This window comes from Pectinophora gossypiella, chromosome 17 (genome assembly GCF_024362695.1).
Source record: "Pectinophora gossypiella chromosome 17, ilPecGoss1.1, whole genome shotgun sequence".
Classification (NCBI taxonomy): Eukaryota; Metazoa; Arthropoda; class Insecta; order Lepidoptera; family Gelechiidae; genus Pectinophora; species Pectinophora gossypiella.
Window position 1 is genome coordinate 313,935 of NC_065420.1, and position 16,767 is coordinate 330,701.

Consider the following 16,767-nt stretch of genomic DNA (forward strand, 5'->3'; position numbering starts at 1 on the left):
TTGTCCAGTGATCAGCCCATCGCCGATATAATCCGTCCAGTCTAAACAATTAATCTGAAACACAGGCTCAGCCCTGTTCAGATAACTTGTACCTTACAAAATAATACTAAAATTAAATTATGTACTATTACACAATAAATGTTTTTTTATTAGAGGGTTTCCTCCTTCGACTTATCAGGTTTCGTCGTTCCAGAATCGCAGGGTATGCAGTGGATCTCCCCGGTGGAGGCGTGCGTGTCGCACGCGCGGGACCTGCTGAAGCGCATGTCGCGCGCCGGGCTGGGCGCCTGCGCCTTCGCCGACCTGCCGGCGCTGCTGCGGCGCTGACCGGGCCGCGCGCCGCCGCCGCCCGCGTCGGCGCCGCCCGCGCGCCGCCGCCGCCGCCGCCCGCCGGCGCCGCAGCCGCCCAAGCGCCGCAGCCGCCGCCGCCCGCACCTGCGCCTAGACTGAGCGCCCGCGGACGGCCGGACGTTGCCGACTTAAGTGAGATTCCAAATTCAAGTGTTGATTTGCTTTCGCGTTCCGAGCTCTGACGTGAGTGGGCTTCTTCTGGACTGTGAGACGTGTATAGTGCAGTGGACGACTCGATTGTGGCTCCTCGCAGGGCTGTCGACGTTGCTCTTTTCTCATTATGCAATATATACTCTTTTCGAAGAAGCTTCCGCGATTGATGAGGAAGAGATAAAGCTGGAAAACTCGACGTATAAAGATTGAAAAATATAATTCTCACACGAAACCTGACAAGTTAACACGGAAGGTTTTACATTCAGCAACGACCATACTTTATAGATGAAGTTAATCCTGAACAAGAAACGCTTCCTACACGGCGGGCGGGCGGGCGGCGGCCTGCAGGCTCGACTAATCAATTAACTTTAAAGGAGCGACTCTGTGCCGCTCCGACATCAAGTCTGATCGTCGACGTGTAAATAAAGATCAATTGTATTTGTATTGTGGCGATCCGGCGTGTACAGACGTAGAACGTGTAGGGACGTGTGTAACGCAACGCACACTCAAGGCCTTAGTGAGACTCGACGCGAGTGCGGCGGCGGCGCGATATCGCGGCTCCAATGACATTGTATATTTTATAGTCTCTCGTTGTAATCGGAGCGTTCCCGCGTCAAATCAATCATATTTTTTGTACTAAGTTTAGGTGTGTAAGTCTTTTATAGGATGTGTTTGTGGAGTGAGCGGCGCGCGGCAGCGATACTGACGATGATGTAGTGACGGTGTGATGTGGACACGGAATGCGCTGTGTATATTGTCTGTCTGCGTATATTATTATAGATATATCGGTATAGAACTATATAAATAAATAATATTGTAATGTAACGGCGACTCGAGGCACTGTTGTTGCTGCTTACACAGTTTTTATTTGGGTTTAATGTAATCGGTTGCAATGTATGGTTTTAGTAATAGAGATAGGTCGGATATTGTTATAGCGCATCGGGCCCGTAGCTCACTGCGTACGCGAGTGCTAGACGAGGGCGCCTCGCTGGGCGCACGTGTTCTCTATAATGTAATGCTTTGGTAGAATTTTCGGTGTCTGCTCGGTGTACGTAGCGAGAGTGTTGCCACGCTTTCCCTGACGAACAGTGTTGTGTTGCGTCGCTCGTGCCCGCTGTACAGTGTCGCTGATATGTCGCCGCTGTCGTGCCAAAGCGTGGCAACAGGGCCCGCACTAGAGTGACTGGCGCCAGTGCCGCAGCCAAAAGTTTAACATAGACGAATATATGACTCGGAGAATTTGAGAGTAGAAACGCTAAGGTAACGAATCAGTCGCCACTGCCTTTGTGCTGTACTAAAGCTATATTTTATCTTTGCAGTGCATATCTATGTGTTTCTGTATTATATGGTAAATAATGTAACAAGTTTTCATAAGTCGCGTGATGCAAATGTCACGTTGCTTGATGGATAGCAATAAATAAATATGTGATTGCAAATAGTAATATATAAAGATATATGTATGAAGGAGGGGTATAGAGGAAGGCAGTGGCGACACATGGCCGATGACTCGACTGAGGCAACTCCGGCCCAACGCTGCCTCTAACACTCACATTATGCCCGCCAAGCAACATAACCTCAAAAATATAACCTCAAAACATATATAGTTTATTATATTTTGTAATACTTATGTTTTTATTTTGAATGTTTCTGTCAACTTACTAACAAGTTCAAACGTTTTAAAATAAACTCTTATTCGACCAAGGCGGCTAAAAAGGCCACATTGAAGCAATTCATCTAAAAAACAATATTGCAATTTGACATTTGCGCATATAAAAATAAGTGCGCAAACAATATTCCTTTTATTAGATGAATTGCTTTGATGTCTCCTTTTTAACTCCGCTGTTATATATAAGTATTTTGACGATTATGAATTCAAATGTGCCAGTGGATGTAAACGAAACACCAAACAGTTGTTGTAAAGTTTGAATACCTGATTTGTGGACTCTGTGAGCCCTTGTTCAGTACTTTCTCTAAGAATCTTTCTTCTTATCAATTATTGCAAACTGTATTTTCATTACGGTCATTTGAATTTGAATAATAGCATCTAAATTACTTTATAAACTTTTTTTTTCAATGAAAACGAAACAATACCATACTTGGTTACCTGTAGCTTTATTTTCTTACCTCAGTGTTGCCATACAACATATTTCCTAGTCTAATAATGGTAAAATGTGAGTGTGCGAGGTGGCAACATACGACTCTGTGATCGACCTCATCCGTGTGAGGGCCGGGCCTCTCATCGCTGTTCTTGTTCTGTAAAGATGATTCTACAATATTGTTCTTATATTGTATTGTTTTCTTTTTTAATAATATATTGTGTTTAAACGGCTAATATTGCAGTTTGATTTATACACCTCATAAAATATTGACGTAATAAATAAACAGTTGTATATGAGTAAGGCTACCGCCCTTAACTTAGAGGTTTACCACCAATGTTATAGTGGCGCCCAACGTGGGGCGACAATGTGACGTAAGTTTTAAGGTCGGTTTCCACCAAAACAAAGAGAAGATACGACCGCGATTTGTGATTAGTCGACTCCGCACGTCACCACTCGTGTCCTTTTCTCTCTTTGGCGGAAACCTACCCTAAGACAAACGCGTCGAAACGCGTCGCGACACTGTCGCCCACGTTGGGCGCCATTGTAACGTTTGGTGGTAAACCTAGTACGTTATATAGGTCCCACCATTGGGCGAAAGCCAACCACTCATGAACTAGAGGGGATATAAAGGATACTCCACAACACTAAGAAATGTGTAGGTAGTATCATAGAATAAAGTATAATACTACGGGATTGACAATTGGTTTCGGTGCCGAGCTAAATTTATCTCCTCCCCGCTAGGTCTCACTTTAAATGGGCGTAAGCCGTTAATGAGTAAGGGAGCGCGCGCTGACGGTCTCGCTCGCACGCACGGATCAAGGCGGCACACGGTAAGAACACAGTGAGCACAGTGTTCGGACCAAGGAATAGAAGAAGCATTTTGAATGAGAAGCGTCGCCGGTTCAACCCCACCCTCTTTTACTACAACTCGTGAAAACAACTACGATAGCTGCTTTTTTAAATTCCATATCCACATTATCGGCTATGTATATTTTATGTGATACTGAGTATTTTTTTGACTAATAGCCGATCATACTAAGGTTTTTGCTTTCCTGTTATAAGGAGAGATCTCTTTGCATGACAAACGATTTGACTTTTTGCCCTGCAGGTTATAATGCATATGACTAGCTTGTTAATATTTTCGCGGAGTTCCGTGTATCGGTTTGCGGACCCACGGACCAAATTTGGAGTACATAACGTATGGCGGAGTGTGGTACTAAAAATGCTCGTAGCTGTAATTTTACCTGATTTGTGAATTAGGTACATACACTGCAACAATTTCATCAACAACAAGGAAAAGGGCACAGAACATCACAAAACATGTTAAGAATTTAATGAATGTAACCATACCTTTATTTGACGACCCATTCCCTAACTAAAAAGTTATCCCGTTAAAGTTGTAAGACTGAATGTCCTTTTAAAATCTAAACTCCGTTGTTTTACTATTGTGTCCGGAAAGTCTGCCTTAGGATGATATAGAAGAAACGATTAACACCTGAATTCTGCGATCCAAATCCACGTTAAAATGGAACTGCGATTATTACAAACTTTTTGTAACATCGGTCCCGTGAAATTTATTAAGAGTAAATATGTAAAGTACGATAATAAAATTTGAACCCTGCATAAAAAGGGGCTCGCTGGGGTGCATCCTGCGACATTATGGCTCATTAAAACCCGTAACGCTGAAATATAGCGTCAATATGGAAATTCGATAATTTTATTACGAACAGGAACCGCTTAAACGTCGCCCATAGATAGCGACTCATTGAATAATTATGATAATTGTCCAAAAATTATTGAGGAACAAATTCAATAAAACGAAAGGTGATCGTCCCTCCGCTCTTAATTATTGGTAATTTATGTCGCCAATTCGTTTGCGATTAAATCGCGCACGGCGACTTCACATTTTATTTATTAAGCTCCCTTGCCCATAGTTGTTGTTAAAATTCAGTTGTAATGTTTGCACCTCGTTTGTTTCTTTTGCACCATCAAAAACATTGATGTTAGTATCACATGATACTTACTACAGATCAAAAATAAGAAATAACTATTTCTCGTTCCCTGCAAATAAGTGTCCAAGTAGGTATCTATGCTGCTTTTGTAAGATCGTCTACTAATTATCATTGACAGACAAGATCCTTGCACAATCGTTTCGCGTAAATAATCGAAACGACCACTACGATACGACCTATCCCCGTTAGGTATCTATCAATTTTAAACGCAACAACTTTGGTGCAAAAATTGTATAAGTAAACTCAAGTTAAACCGCTCGGGTACTTTCCTCGCTGTATCACTCTGCACGAATTGAAGTGCGGAGTTTATTCTGTTCATTCTGGTTGGAATATAAAATGCTATCTGAGTTGTAGCAGGGGCGATGGACCGGCGGCCCGCGCGCGAAATTGAATGAAAACATTGAATATTTATTCTGAGACTGCATCGCCGACCTCTGCCAGCCACAGATCAGCTTACACACCCATCTCCCTTGGGAGTTATCTGGTACTGATCAGGTCGCTTATGTTTTACTAGGTAGGCCGAGTTGGTTTAGTGTAGAATGACGCTTAGTTAAGGTACACCTCGGACACTCCAAACATAAATCTGATTCTTATCGTGCGTAGGTTATCGTCGTGTCTTATAGAGAAGTCAAGGAATTGGCCTTTGATAGACTGGAATGGAAAATGCACCGACAAGAGCGTGGCTCTTAAATTGATGATGATGATCGTGCGCCACCCTACGCGTAGGTAAGTGCGAGTGAGACAGACAGTGCGCGCGCTTCTCCTTACTGTTGTGACTGTTTGCATATTACTTACTTAATAAAAAAGTGCTGCTTTTTTGTCTTACTTTTTTATTTGATTTCGAAAAGAGGATAGCTATACGAATTGGAATATTAAATATCGTGAGATACCTATTATTTCGCAGTTATTACCTGGTCTATTTCGCAGGCGTATTACATCATTCAGTGTAAGAAACTTATTATATTATTTAGAAAAGTAGACTTATCTAACATTTTTACAGTGGACATTATGACATTCTGGTTTTTGTTGCATCAGTCATGTTTCAGTAAGTAAGTATAACTACTTAATAAAATTTTATTTACTCTATCAATATCTTTAACGATTTAAAGACAATAGAATGCAGAAGCAGAAGTAAGTACTGTTCTTCTCGTCGTTTCGATGGTATTCAGATTTTTTCAGCCTAGTATTTTGCCTCCCGGGCAGCATTTTCAGCAGCATCCATAGGCGCCTGACGCGTACAGGTGTCAGGGCAGGCGGGCCAGGGCGTCAGATGAGCTAGTCTGTGGCGTGACACGACACTCGCTGCTCAGGTCCGATCCGTTCAGAAAACACCACCTGCACTACTAGTATTAGTAGTGTGATAATACTACTGTTCTCAAGTGGGGAGGTGCTCGTCGTAATCAAACAATTCAGCAATTCTCTCGAATAATGTTATATTTTCATAAACAATGTTAACTCTCCAACTCTTCATAGTAGATTACCGCAATCGAAAGAAATTCCCGCCACCGCCTTTCAAAAAGGCGGGAAAACGTTCCCGTTTGAAAAAGAAGAAATCAAAAATAAAAACAAAAGAAATAATATGCCAGTTCCAAATTTGAAATAATAAATTCGTGACACAGATTCACGACTTTATTCCGTCTGTTATTAAGTTACATAATCTAATAATAATTAGATAATAAAATAAACATTACGAACCCTAACAGTAGGTACTGTTATTCTAATGAACGTCACAACACTTGCTTCTATATTTCGACAGATCTAATTCGTTCCGCGCATTTAAGCCATTGTAAAAGGTTAAATATAACCACTAGTCGTTCTGTCTAATAGTACTAACTACGATCTCAACAAAAATATATATATCGGTAGCTTTAGCAAAACTAAACCTCATGCCATGTCTTTATGGTGGATGGTACAAAGAAGGGTCGGTATAAGCTCAGGAGGGTTGCGGCTTGGCTCACCGCAATAGCTTAGGGATTTTGTTGACAAGAGTTTACATACCTACTCTACCTAAGTACCTATGGTAATATTTTGGCTAGCAAGTGTAAGGATGTAATTTTTTACACATAAGCACACACATATTTAAACTCATTCCCAGAATCGTGGTAGGGTAGCGGCGCCTAATACTCTACATGAGCCCCTGCTTCGTTTTGCGCACTTTACACTCAAAATAAACACTGCAGGCAAAACAAAGAAAAACAACAAATGTGCGTAAAACGTTTGAGAAAAAGTTGCTCGTTCATAACTTTTACAGGACGCTACGTCTGAGGCTCGTTTGCCTTCCGTCTTTGTCCCAACCACTTGTCAAAGTGACACCGCGGTAGCGATTTGGCCAAGTTTAAGGTTCGTTCCAGTTTCATCTGCGTTACAGTTGACATTTTATTACCGCAATCGGGGCCCAGAATACATCTAGCAAACGCATTTGATACACAGTCCTGAAATGCGATATGATGAACCGTATTGTGATAGCTGATCAGCCAATCGCTAATTAATGAGTAAAGATCCATCACGTAAGAAAGAACACATGTGTTCAGGTCGTAAGTAGACTTTGTGTCTTCCCACATTTAATGTCTTGCATACCATGCGGGGTTGGCTGGAAGAGATCTCTTTTAGAGATCGGGGGGGGGGGGGGGGGGGTACATCTATGGACCTGTGTCTGAAAATAAATAATTTGAATTTGAAAAGGGGCAAGTAGAGGTATTACATAATGCCGGCACATTTGATCTGCCCACGACGTATACAAATAAGTACATTCACTCCTTGCCAGCTTAGTTTAAGTCCCATGTAATAGGGAAATCCTGGAAACCACGTCAATTACTTATGTACCTAAAAGTAAAGTATCCGGTCATATTTCCACCGGGTGCCTGTTTAGTCTATGCCGGGATGATCTTGTGGCCCGCCTTTTAATATTTGATCTGCATATTTATATAACGGGGACTGTTTGCGGCCTCCGGGGCGTGTTTGCAGATTCATAGTTTATTTCATTCCGGCTCGCTATTGTTTATAAAGGAAATTCAACAAATGTTTGCATCGTGGACAAAAGATTTTATGTCCGCATGAATTCCTCCAGCGTTACATTTCGTTGGTAACGCTCGTACGCCAGTGGGCGCTCTTGTGGTGTTTTGCGGAGCGGAGTAGGTATGTTGTTAAGACAAAAATGCTTCATAGACTTATTTAATGTACTTACAAACTTACATTGTAATGAACTTACAAGATAACATGACTAAAAATCGACTTACAATAAAGTTGAAATTAGTTTGAGTATTATGTTTTTTTCACTAGTGTCACGTTCACAAAGCCACAAACATTTTTCACTTCTCACAAAAAAAAAGTGAGGAATCCCACTACCCGATACGTTTCGATGGTATGTGACGTAACCTGTATTGGACTGGTTTTCCCTTCGCGGGTTGAAAGGTCAGACAGGCAGTCGCTTCTGTATAAAACCTGACCTGTCAAATATTCAGGTTAGGTCAGCGGACTCTGTGAAAACAGCATAGCGTTGCTAGGGGGAGATAATGATAAAGTCACTGTGGTCCTGTGGTACGGTCACGAGTACTAATATGTATAAACTTTGAAAGCGTGTCACATTAACTTTTTTGACAAATTAAACCGTAAGTCTTGTTAAATGTCAAATATGATAGTGCGACAGGGTTCTAAAGTAGGTACATGATATTGCTCACGACTGTACACTGGCTTGCTTCTCAAACGAAGAGCGACGGTTCGAATTCCCCAATCACGATGTTCTAACAGAAAAGTCGGTAAGGTAAGGGTTCTTAGTTCATCTTGCGATGGATGGACCTTTGACTATCTCATTGGGATATCCCGCTATGACTGCATAGTCATGAGCTTAAGTTATGTTGTGAGATAATGATGAAGATGGCTGGTGAATGACCCGGAGTCTGTTATCCCTGATAGTAATGTGATATGTCGCCCTATTGGCGTGTGTTCTCACAGGGCACGTGTCCAGGATGCCCATATGAGCAGATGACATCGAGCAGGAACCGTCCGCGGTGTGTATGCTGGGTTTCCTCCACCACAAACTGGCGGTCCAAGCGCAGCAGCCTCGAGGAGTTGTCGTGAGCTGGCCAGCGGACAGGGAGCAACGTGGTTTTCGTTGGAGTCGGGTCTCTGGAACAATAGATACACAACATACATACAAATACATAAACTGACGCCTATTTCCCGCCGGGGTAAGCAGAGACTATGGAATTACATTTGCTGCAATCCTGACATACTTGTCTTTCTCCACATTCATCAATGGTTTCATACACGCACGCAGGTTCAGAGTGGATCGTATTGAACCTTTTCTAAGGACATCCCCATTTGGTCAACTTACAATAAATACGTAATATGTGACGTAGAAAGGTAGTAAATAATTTGTCTAAAGTATCTAAAAAGTGAAAACACCCGTTAGGTATATAGACAGGAGATCTACCTATAATATTTACAATGAAATTACTTCTTCTTCTTTGCGAGTCGATGGCGATCGATACTAAATTTTTGCTGACCAATAATTGGCCACGCTTACGGCATTGTCAGTGGCTTCGTAAAGGTCTTTAATAGTGCAGGTGTTAGGGCACTTAGGACAGCACAAAAGGTGAGCCATAGTTTGTGGTGATACTCCACACTCGCAATCATCGCAACCATCAACCAGATATCCCCATTATAAATTACTTTATTATAATTGGCTAGTTTCCAACTAGTCAAATCAGTAAGTAACTTTTTACTAAACGTCAAAACACGAATTTACTAAGGAAATTGTATGAAAAAGCACTCTGTGACGTCATCGAAAAACGTGATAAAATGCCGAACTTATTATTAGGGCATTTCTACGGGAAGAGCCGATTGAGTGATTCCAGTGAAAAAAGTACCTGTAGCATCTAATTACGTACTTGGAAAAAATACTCACGTATTTATAGGACTCTTGGCTTCGTGGAGAGTAATTTAGAAGACCGTAAAGTTTTATAAAAGCGTCAAAAAAAAATCCCGAAGTTTGAAAACGGGCAGAATTTGGCTTAAAATGACGTGAAGCCATTCCAGAATTGACTCGTTATTGCTTCATAACTTCTAAACTACTAGTTTCCAAAACATAATTCCAACGTTCACAGAACAAGGGATAGTTAATAAAGCTAAATACGTAATTGTGTTTATTGTGAACCTTTTAGTTTTAGTACAATAACATATTTTAATTTTGAAGCCAGCATGTGTCTCAATTCGGTGAAATTAAGTTTTGTCAACTTACATCACTAACTACGCGCAGTACTATCACCACTACCCGGTTCCCGTGGAGAGCCAGGTGCGCCCGAGTGCCCGAGATGTGTGGATGGGCGGACTGCTGCATAGAGGAGAGTTTTTCGAAGGGTCGAAATCGTTGGTTTTTTTTGGGGTAGGGTCAATTCTAAAATCGGTGGAAGATATTAATTTTGTTTATGAAGTATTTAATAATATATGTGCTAAATTAATTAAGTATTTAGGTGATATTTGACTGTATGTTTTGTATTAATTGATTTAATTGATAACTTTACTAGATAATTGATGAAATGTGATATTTTCTCAATTCGATGGGTCTCAATTCCCTAGAAAATGGGGCACCGAATTGAGAATTACTTGCATCGAATTGAGATTTGATAATGTTTACATAACAAATGGCATCACGCCTGTTACTCCGAAGGAGTAGGTTAGGGAGAGGGTTAGTTTATTATTATTATGAGAACATTATTAGTATTAGATGTAATAATTCAATCAAAATTTAAAGCGAATAAAGCCAACTGCCAGAACGTATTTGCCGGAGGGATGGCTCCAGTGGAAAGTCATTCCTCACACGAGACAAGACCTCTTAGGCCCAAACTTGGACCCGCTTGTTCTGAACACAATTAGATTCGCTCTCCCGACAGTCGAGCTTGCAAGAGCATATTGCTCAGAATGTACATCCCTCCTGGAGAAGACCCACCGGGATATGAAAATTAAAATACCCTTTTGTGTAGGTCTCATAATTGGCACACCTTAAATCAGTTCAAGGATCAGAGGATCAGCTGTTCTAAATGAGCTGATAGTGGCTTCACTCGCTGAATTAAAACCACTGCTTTTAAGCCGTAAGGATGCGTCTAAGGAGCTAGCAGATAGTGAAGATACAGACGATCTATCTACAGTTCGGTCCTCATCATCGAAGTCAAAGAAATTGTCCAGGGTCGATAAATTAGAACAGAAGTTTAGTGAGATGAAGGACATGCTTTCCAACAACTCAAAGAGGCTCGATAATACTTCAGACGATGAATGTCGTTCGCACGAAGGATTTCTTGAGGAGGATACAACGAAATCATTCACCTGAAAAGTTCCGGATCTATTACCTGAAGAAGATGTAGAAGATTTTGATTTCGCTTCCATGACTAAGGAACAAGATCCTTGAGGGAATCAAGTGCTTGAGGTTGGGTGAACTAGCATAAAAGCAGATACGTTATTCGTCTTTCACGTCTTTTGAGTTAACCCTTGCTTAAATAAGTTTAACTCGCCAAACGCCGCAGCTGATTTTTTGATAAAGCAGGAAACCGGTTTCGAGACGACTTTACACGGCTTGTTATTGCAACGAGAAACGCTTGGCAATACTATGAAGGAACTTTGAACCAAACATCCTACTCTGAAACAGGATCTTAAGGATACATTTTTGGGATCAAACTCAGGTTTCAAAAATATATCGGATGATGTCCTACAATATGTATGCGGTCGCAAGGTAGAAGCTATTGAGCAGAGAAGAAATGCTATCTTGCCACAAGATGAATACCATGCTACATTAAAATAGATATAAAGTTATAAAGACAGGTCATAGAAAATTCTTGACAATAGTACACAACACAGAAAACTTCAGTTTATTTGCCTACCTTTCGGCCTATCGACTGCACCGCTCACATTTGCAAGGGTATCAAACACAGCTAAGGGAAAACCCTTAGCTGTGCAGCGATCCAGTATAAGGGGATAAGAGTGATAGTTTACCTCGACAATTTCCTCTTAGCCAATCAACAGAAAGACCAGTTAGAGGAAGACACCTTATACGTGGTAAATTATCTGGAAAAGCTTGAATGGAAAATAAACAGAAATAAATCTCTGAACCCACCAACCCATTGTCTAGACTACTTGGGGATAATGTGGGACACAGAGAAAAACAGAACCTTTATACCGGACAGCAGAATAGACAACTTAACAAGTATCCTTATGGAAGTATTGAAATCAGGAACTTGGAATTGGGTCACAGGAAAAAGTCTTGTAGGGAAATTGGGTTTTGAATCTTTCACGGTCCCTCTAGGAAGATTACATATCAGACGTCTTCAACGTGCAGCCATTTGTCTTCCTCAACACCAGAAAATACGGAAATTTCTAATACCGACAAAAGCTCTACAGGAATGTTCTTGGTGGTTGGAACACCTTCACAAAGGACAAACAATTTTCACATATCAGGGCACAGTATTCATCACAACAGATGCTTCAGACAACGGATGGGGTGCTCATGTCAACGAGTCTCTAATCAGCGGAGTTTGGGAGAAGAGCCAAACCTTGTGGCATATAAATCGCAAAGACCTGTATGCAGTATACCGAGCATTTCAGATGACGTTACCCCAACTACGAGAACGACGAGTTCAGTCCGACCACAAAACGTTTGTGTCCTATATAAAGAATCAGGGGGAACAAAATCCAGTCTCTTAACAGACCTAGTAGCAAAACTTCTGGAACTTGCTCAAAGGAACAGAACAGAAATTTTTGCTTAATACATTCTAGGTGTTTTCAACGAGATTGCCGACAACCTCTCGCGGCAGAAATCTCTAGCGGACTGGCATCTGTCGGATCGAGTGACGAACTTTCTATTCAAAAAGCGGGGAATTCTTCAGATAGACCTTTTCGCAACTTCTCATTCGAAAGTAATTCCGATTTGTGTGGCTTGAGATGTGAGGGACAAAGGTGCTATTTTCATAGATGCATTCAGCAAAACATGGGACTTCGACCTAGCTTGGGTATTTCCTCCACCAGCGTGGATACGCAGGTCAAAGGGAAGTGAGGAAGGTGTAATCTCACATGGTCAAGCCTAGGCAAGACATGAAATATATCATTTTCTTCCCTTCGTGGGGAAAAGTTTCCTATCTTTTACGATATTCATTTGTTTGTCTTTCGTCATCTTAATACACCTTTCATACACATATCCGTCCTCACGCAATCCAATCCACACCTTTTTCGGTCGTCTCCTACCCCTTATGTCTATGCACATTCATACTCACCACATACCATCTAATATGACTTCCATTCCTCTTCATCAGATGCCCATACCACATCATTATTGGTCATTCATTGCATTATTTCTATAATAACTGACAGCATTTCTAAATTCGCTGGCTTATTTCTCAATTCCGTGATTCATTTTCTCAATTCACTGAGCCGCTTCTCAATTCGATGTTTCATTTTCTCAATTCGATGGTTGCCCAATTCGGTGATTAACTTTTCTCATAAACCACTTCACCAAATCTGGTCCCAATTACATCATTAGATTCAAGATGGAATAAAGTTCAGTATTTGTTATTAAAATATTCATAAAAGCCTAATTTCAATTTCGGCACCGAATTGAGAAAAAATAGACCCTTCCGTAGAAATGCCCATTACGTTTTTCTTTATTAAAATTCTTAAATAAGTTAAATATCAAAAAGAAAATGTTTTTCGTTGGTTTTAGATCTGTCTTTATTTACTGACCAGAATTGCATAAATTATCTTGATTCTAGTACATGACCCAATTACTGAGCATATAGGTACTTTATTATAATTACTGAGCATATAGGCAGATGAAATAATTGTTTCGTGTAAAGTTCAATACAATTTTGAAGTTTATGATAAGTAGGTGGGTAAATAAGTAGCATTGCAATGTTTTACGTAATATACTCAGTACCAGTGAGGGCCCCAACAAGTTCGTTTTGACAGTAAACCACTCACGTATCGTTTAATTGCGTAAACAAACTAACAAAGTACCTACTGCGTGTAGAAATGTTAACATTGTAGTGACATTGCGAAAATCATTGGAAAATTGGACTGGCAATACAAAATTATATATAATTTCATACTAACCCGTATTTCATGAAGTTGGTAATCATGGTAGTTAGTCTGTCGATGAAGAGTCTGTCAGCGGCTGAGAGCAGGAGTGACAGCCCTCCGGGCTTGAAGATGTAGAAGATGTCATCGGAATGCGACGCTCCGTCCAGACCAGTGCTTCCTCCGAATAAGAACTTGGCAAAGTTCCTTCCACCTTCGTAGGCGAACATATAGCTGTATATAGGCGCATCTGAATGTTTCTTCATTAGTTCGATATACGCCTCGTTCGTTCCGTACACCAGCCAGTCAGAATAGTAATCCACTACGCCTCTCACCGCTGCCCGATCAATCCTCTTCTTCCCAAAGTAATGACTCCGGATTTTCTTCGCTAAACTTCGTCTTATCTTCTTCGACTGCCAGGAGAATATTGAAGGTAATTTATCGATGAAATTGTCGTTCAGGTCTTTGAAACTTCTGTCGTTGTTGATCCCGTAGAACAGCATGCCTTCGACATTTGCGAAACCGATTATTGTAGGTACTTTATTAAAGTCACCGGATTTGATGATGTTGTGTGGAGTGTCATGAAAGAAAGGATCAGCGGTGTCAGAATCAACACACGGTGCGTACTTGAAGTATCTTGTATTGGTGGAGACATCAGCACACGTTGGTAAGATGTCTTCCACTGAGGAGTTAGAAAATATATCAAAGACATCTTTTTCCGTTTTGACTCTTCCTAGTTTGGCAGCATCTTCAAAGGCTGGTCGAAGGGGCTCCACATTAAAGGCCCACGGCGTTAATGAAGTGCCACTCATTAGTATGGCTTTGTGGAACAATCCCTTACTAGCTCTTGAGAGCATGTGCATAGCGGCGGCACTCGCTCCAGCACTCTGTCCCGATATCGTCACATTATCGGGGTCACCTCCAAATGCCGCTATATTTTTCTTTATCCACCTCAATGCAGCCACTTGGTCTTTCAGTCCAAGATTAGCAATACCATTGGCGCATAGGAATCCGAATACTCCAAGTCTGTAGTTGATCACAACCACAACGACGTTTTTGGTGACCAAGAATTCAGGATCGTAGTGGGCTTTAGTCCCGTAGTAATATCCTCCTCCGTGTATGAAGACCAGCACGGGGAGGCGATCAGCTGTTCTTGCGGTCTCGGGCGAGTAGACGTCCAGGTGGAGGCAGTCTTCGTTGGTGGTGGTGAAGAAGGACACAGTCTGTGCGCAGTGCCGCAGCCGGCTGACTGCCGTGTACACGCCGTCCCATTGCGGTGGCTCTTGTGGCGGCTGCAAGAGATGAAATACATACATGTATAACTCGCGCCCGTAATACCTAATGGGGTGCGCAGATCCAAACACACTTTTGATACGCAACCCCAAGATGGATAGTTGACAGGTGATCCATTATTAATTTATAGTGTATATTATGAGGTGGATTACCAACCCCATCAACCCTGGTGTCAGGATTACTATTGAGCCGCCAAAGGCCCCTGACATGGTTCATGTAACGAATACGTACTTACATCAATTCAGTAAGTAGTAACTGGGACCAACGGCTCAACCTGCTTTCATAAGTACGCCATATTATTGGTACGATTTCTATTTTTTTTTAAATGACTTAGTTATTATTAGGCCCTGCAGACCAGCCTGGAAATTATGTTAATTTGATCTGTATTATGTATTGTATTATTGTGGTTATGGTCTGGTGCTGCATCATACTCACTTGAAACCTCTCGCTGACGGCGTACGGTATGCCATAGTACCGGTTCTGTCCGGACACGCTGCGGACCCCTCTCACTCTGCCCTGCTCGATTTGGATCACCGGCGTGAAGATACACCACACTACTTCCGTATGTAGTATGTAGAGCCATAAGATCAGAAGTGATTGCTGCATGCTTGGTTTCTTTTTTAGGTTCAGTGCGATCTACTCTGAACCGGCGTGCGTGTATGACACGATTGATGAACGTGGAGGAAGCAAGAGAACTGTGTCAGGATCTAAGTAAATGGGATTCCATAGTATCTGCTTACCCCGGTGGGAAATAGGCGCGAGTTTATGTATGCATGTATACTTAATGGGTGAGAGCTTTCAGTGCTTCCCATTTGTCCGGCCAAGTAGTTAATGCCATTTGCGGCAAATCTACAATAACTTACTTCTGACTCGGGTCTTGTGTTTGTCCAACTTGTGGAGTAGGTACTTGTGTAAGTTTTTCACTTCACTTTAATATGAACGGTTGGTGTACATACCATCCGCTTTGCAGCCACATAATATATGTTATGAATAACAGTAACTTACAATATTAGAATCCTTCAAAGTTCTAACTTCACTCACGTATCTATGCCATGATTTATAAATTAATCACTAAAACCGCAGATAAAACTGACACAACTGTAACACAACACTTTTCAATAAAACAACACAGTTTTTACTATTGACAATAAGTAATACTAAACATTATGTCACAAAACATTAAACTTTTACATTAACCTTTAGTTATAATGATTTCCGCAAATTATCGAGCGCCTTATTCTATTAAGTACTTCTAGATGCCACTATTATCCACAAAGCACTAACCGGTATGCTACAACCAACATAGTAGGTACGTACAACACCACACAATTGATCGTAAGAACGTTGGAACTTGGTCTCAAGATGTGCGCCGGCGCATACTGAGCCTGACTTGTGACGAAAGCTATAGCTACTACCCCACCGACCTACAGATTGCGAGAGGTGACGCAATGGAGTTGGCAAAACAGTATTCTTAGATGCATGTTCGTGAGCAATTGGACAGATCATGGAATTATATTATGTGCGCGCATGCGCGACCTCACACGGCTCTCAAAAAGTTAAACAGTTAGTAGCATTACTAACTGTTTAACTTTTTGAGAGCCGTGTGAGGTCGCAGGTTCATATTCAACACGGGCCTAAATTGAAGATTTTCAAATTCGGAAATGATTTCATGTTTACTACTACCGGTGGGGACGAACTAGTCTATGTCCCCACCGGAATTCGAATCCGGGACCTCCTGATCTTGAACCCAACGCTCAACTACTGGATCACGGAGGCCAATAAGCAAGATGTACTCGCTATAT

At 41.5% G+C, this 16,767-nt stretch overlaps 2 protein-coding genes across 4 annotated transcripts in view; one reads left to right on the forward strand and one right to left on the reverse strand.

The window, feature by feature from the left end:
• The window catches only part of LOC126374346 (ran-binding protein 9), a 38,558-nt gene extending 38,227 nt beyond the window's left edge, over window positions 1-331 (forward strand). For all 3 annotated transcript variants that reach the window (XM_050020941.1, XM_050020943.1, XM_050020942.1), the window contains one exon: window positions 194-331. In XM_050020941.1, the coding sequence (XP_049876898.1) occupies window positions 194-327 (134 nt within the window). In that variant the 3' untranslated portion in view covers window positions 328-331. The remainder of the gene's footprint in view (window positions 1-193) is intronic.
• Window positions 332-7,883: 7,552 nt separating this feature from the next.
• On the reverse strand, window positions 7,884-16,328 carry LOC126374357 (esterase FE4-like). Its single transcript, XM_050020965.1, has 3 exons — window positions 15,401-16,328; window positions 13,709-14,964; window positions 7,884-8,740 (listed from the first exon to the last, which is right to left on the reverse strand). The coding sequence occupies exons 1-3, from the start codon at window positions 15,569-15,571 to the stop codon at window positions 8,545-8,547; spliced, it is 1,623 nt and encodes a 540-aa protein (XP_049876922.1). The 5' UTR covers window positions 15,572-16,328; the 3' UTR covers window positions 7,884-8,544.
• Between the last annotated feature and the right edge of the window lie 439 nt (window positions 16,329-16,767).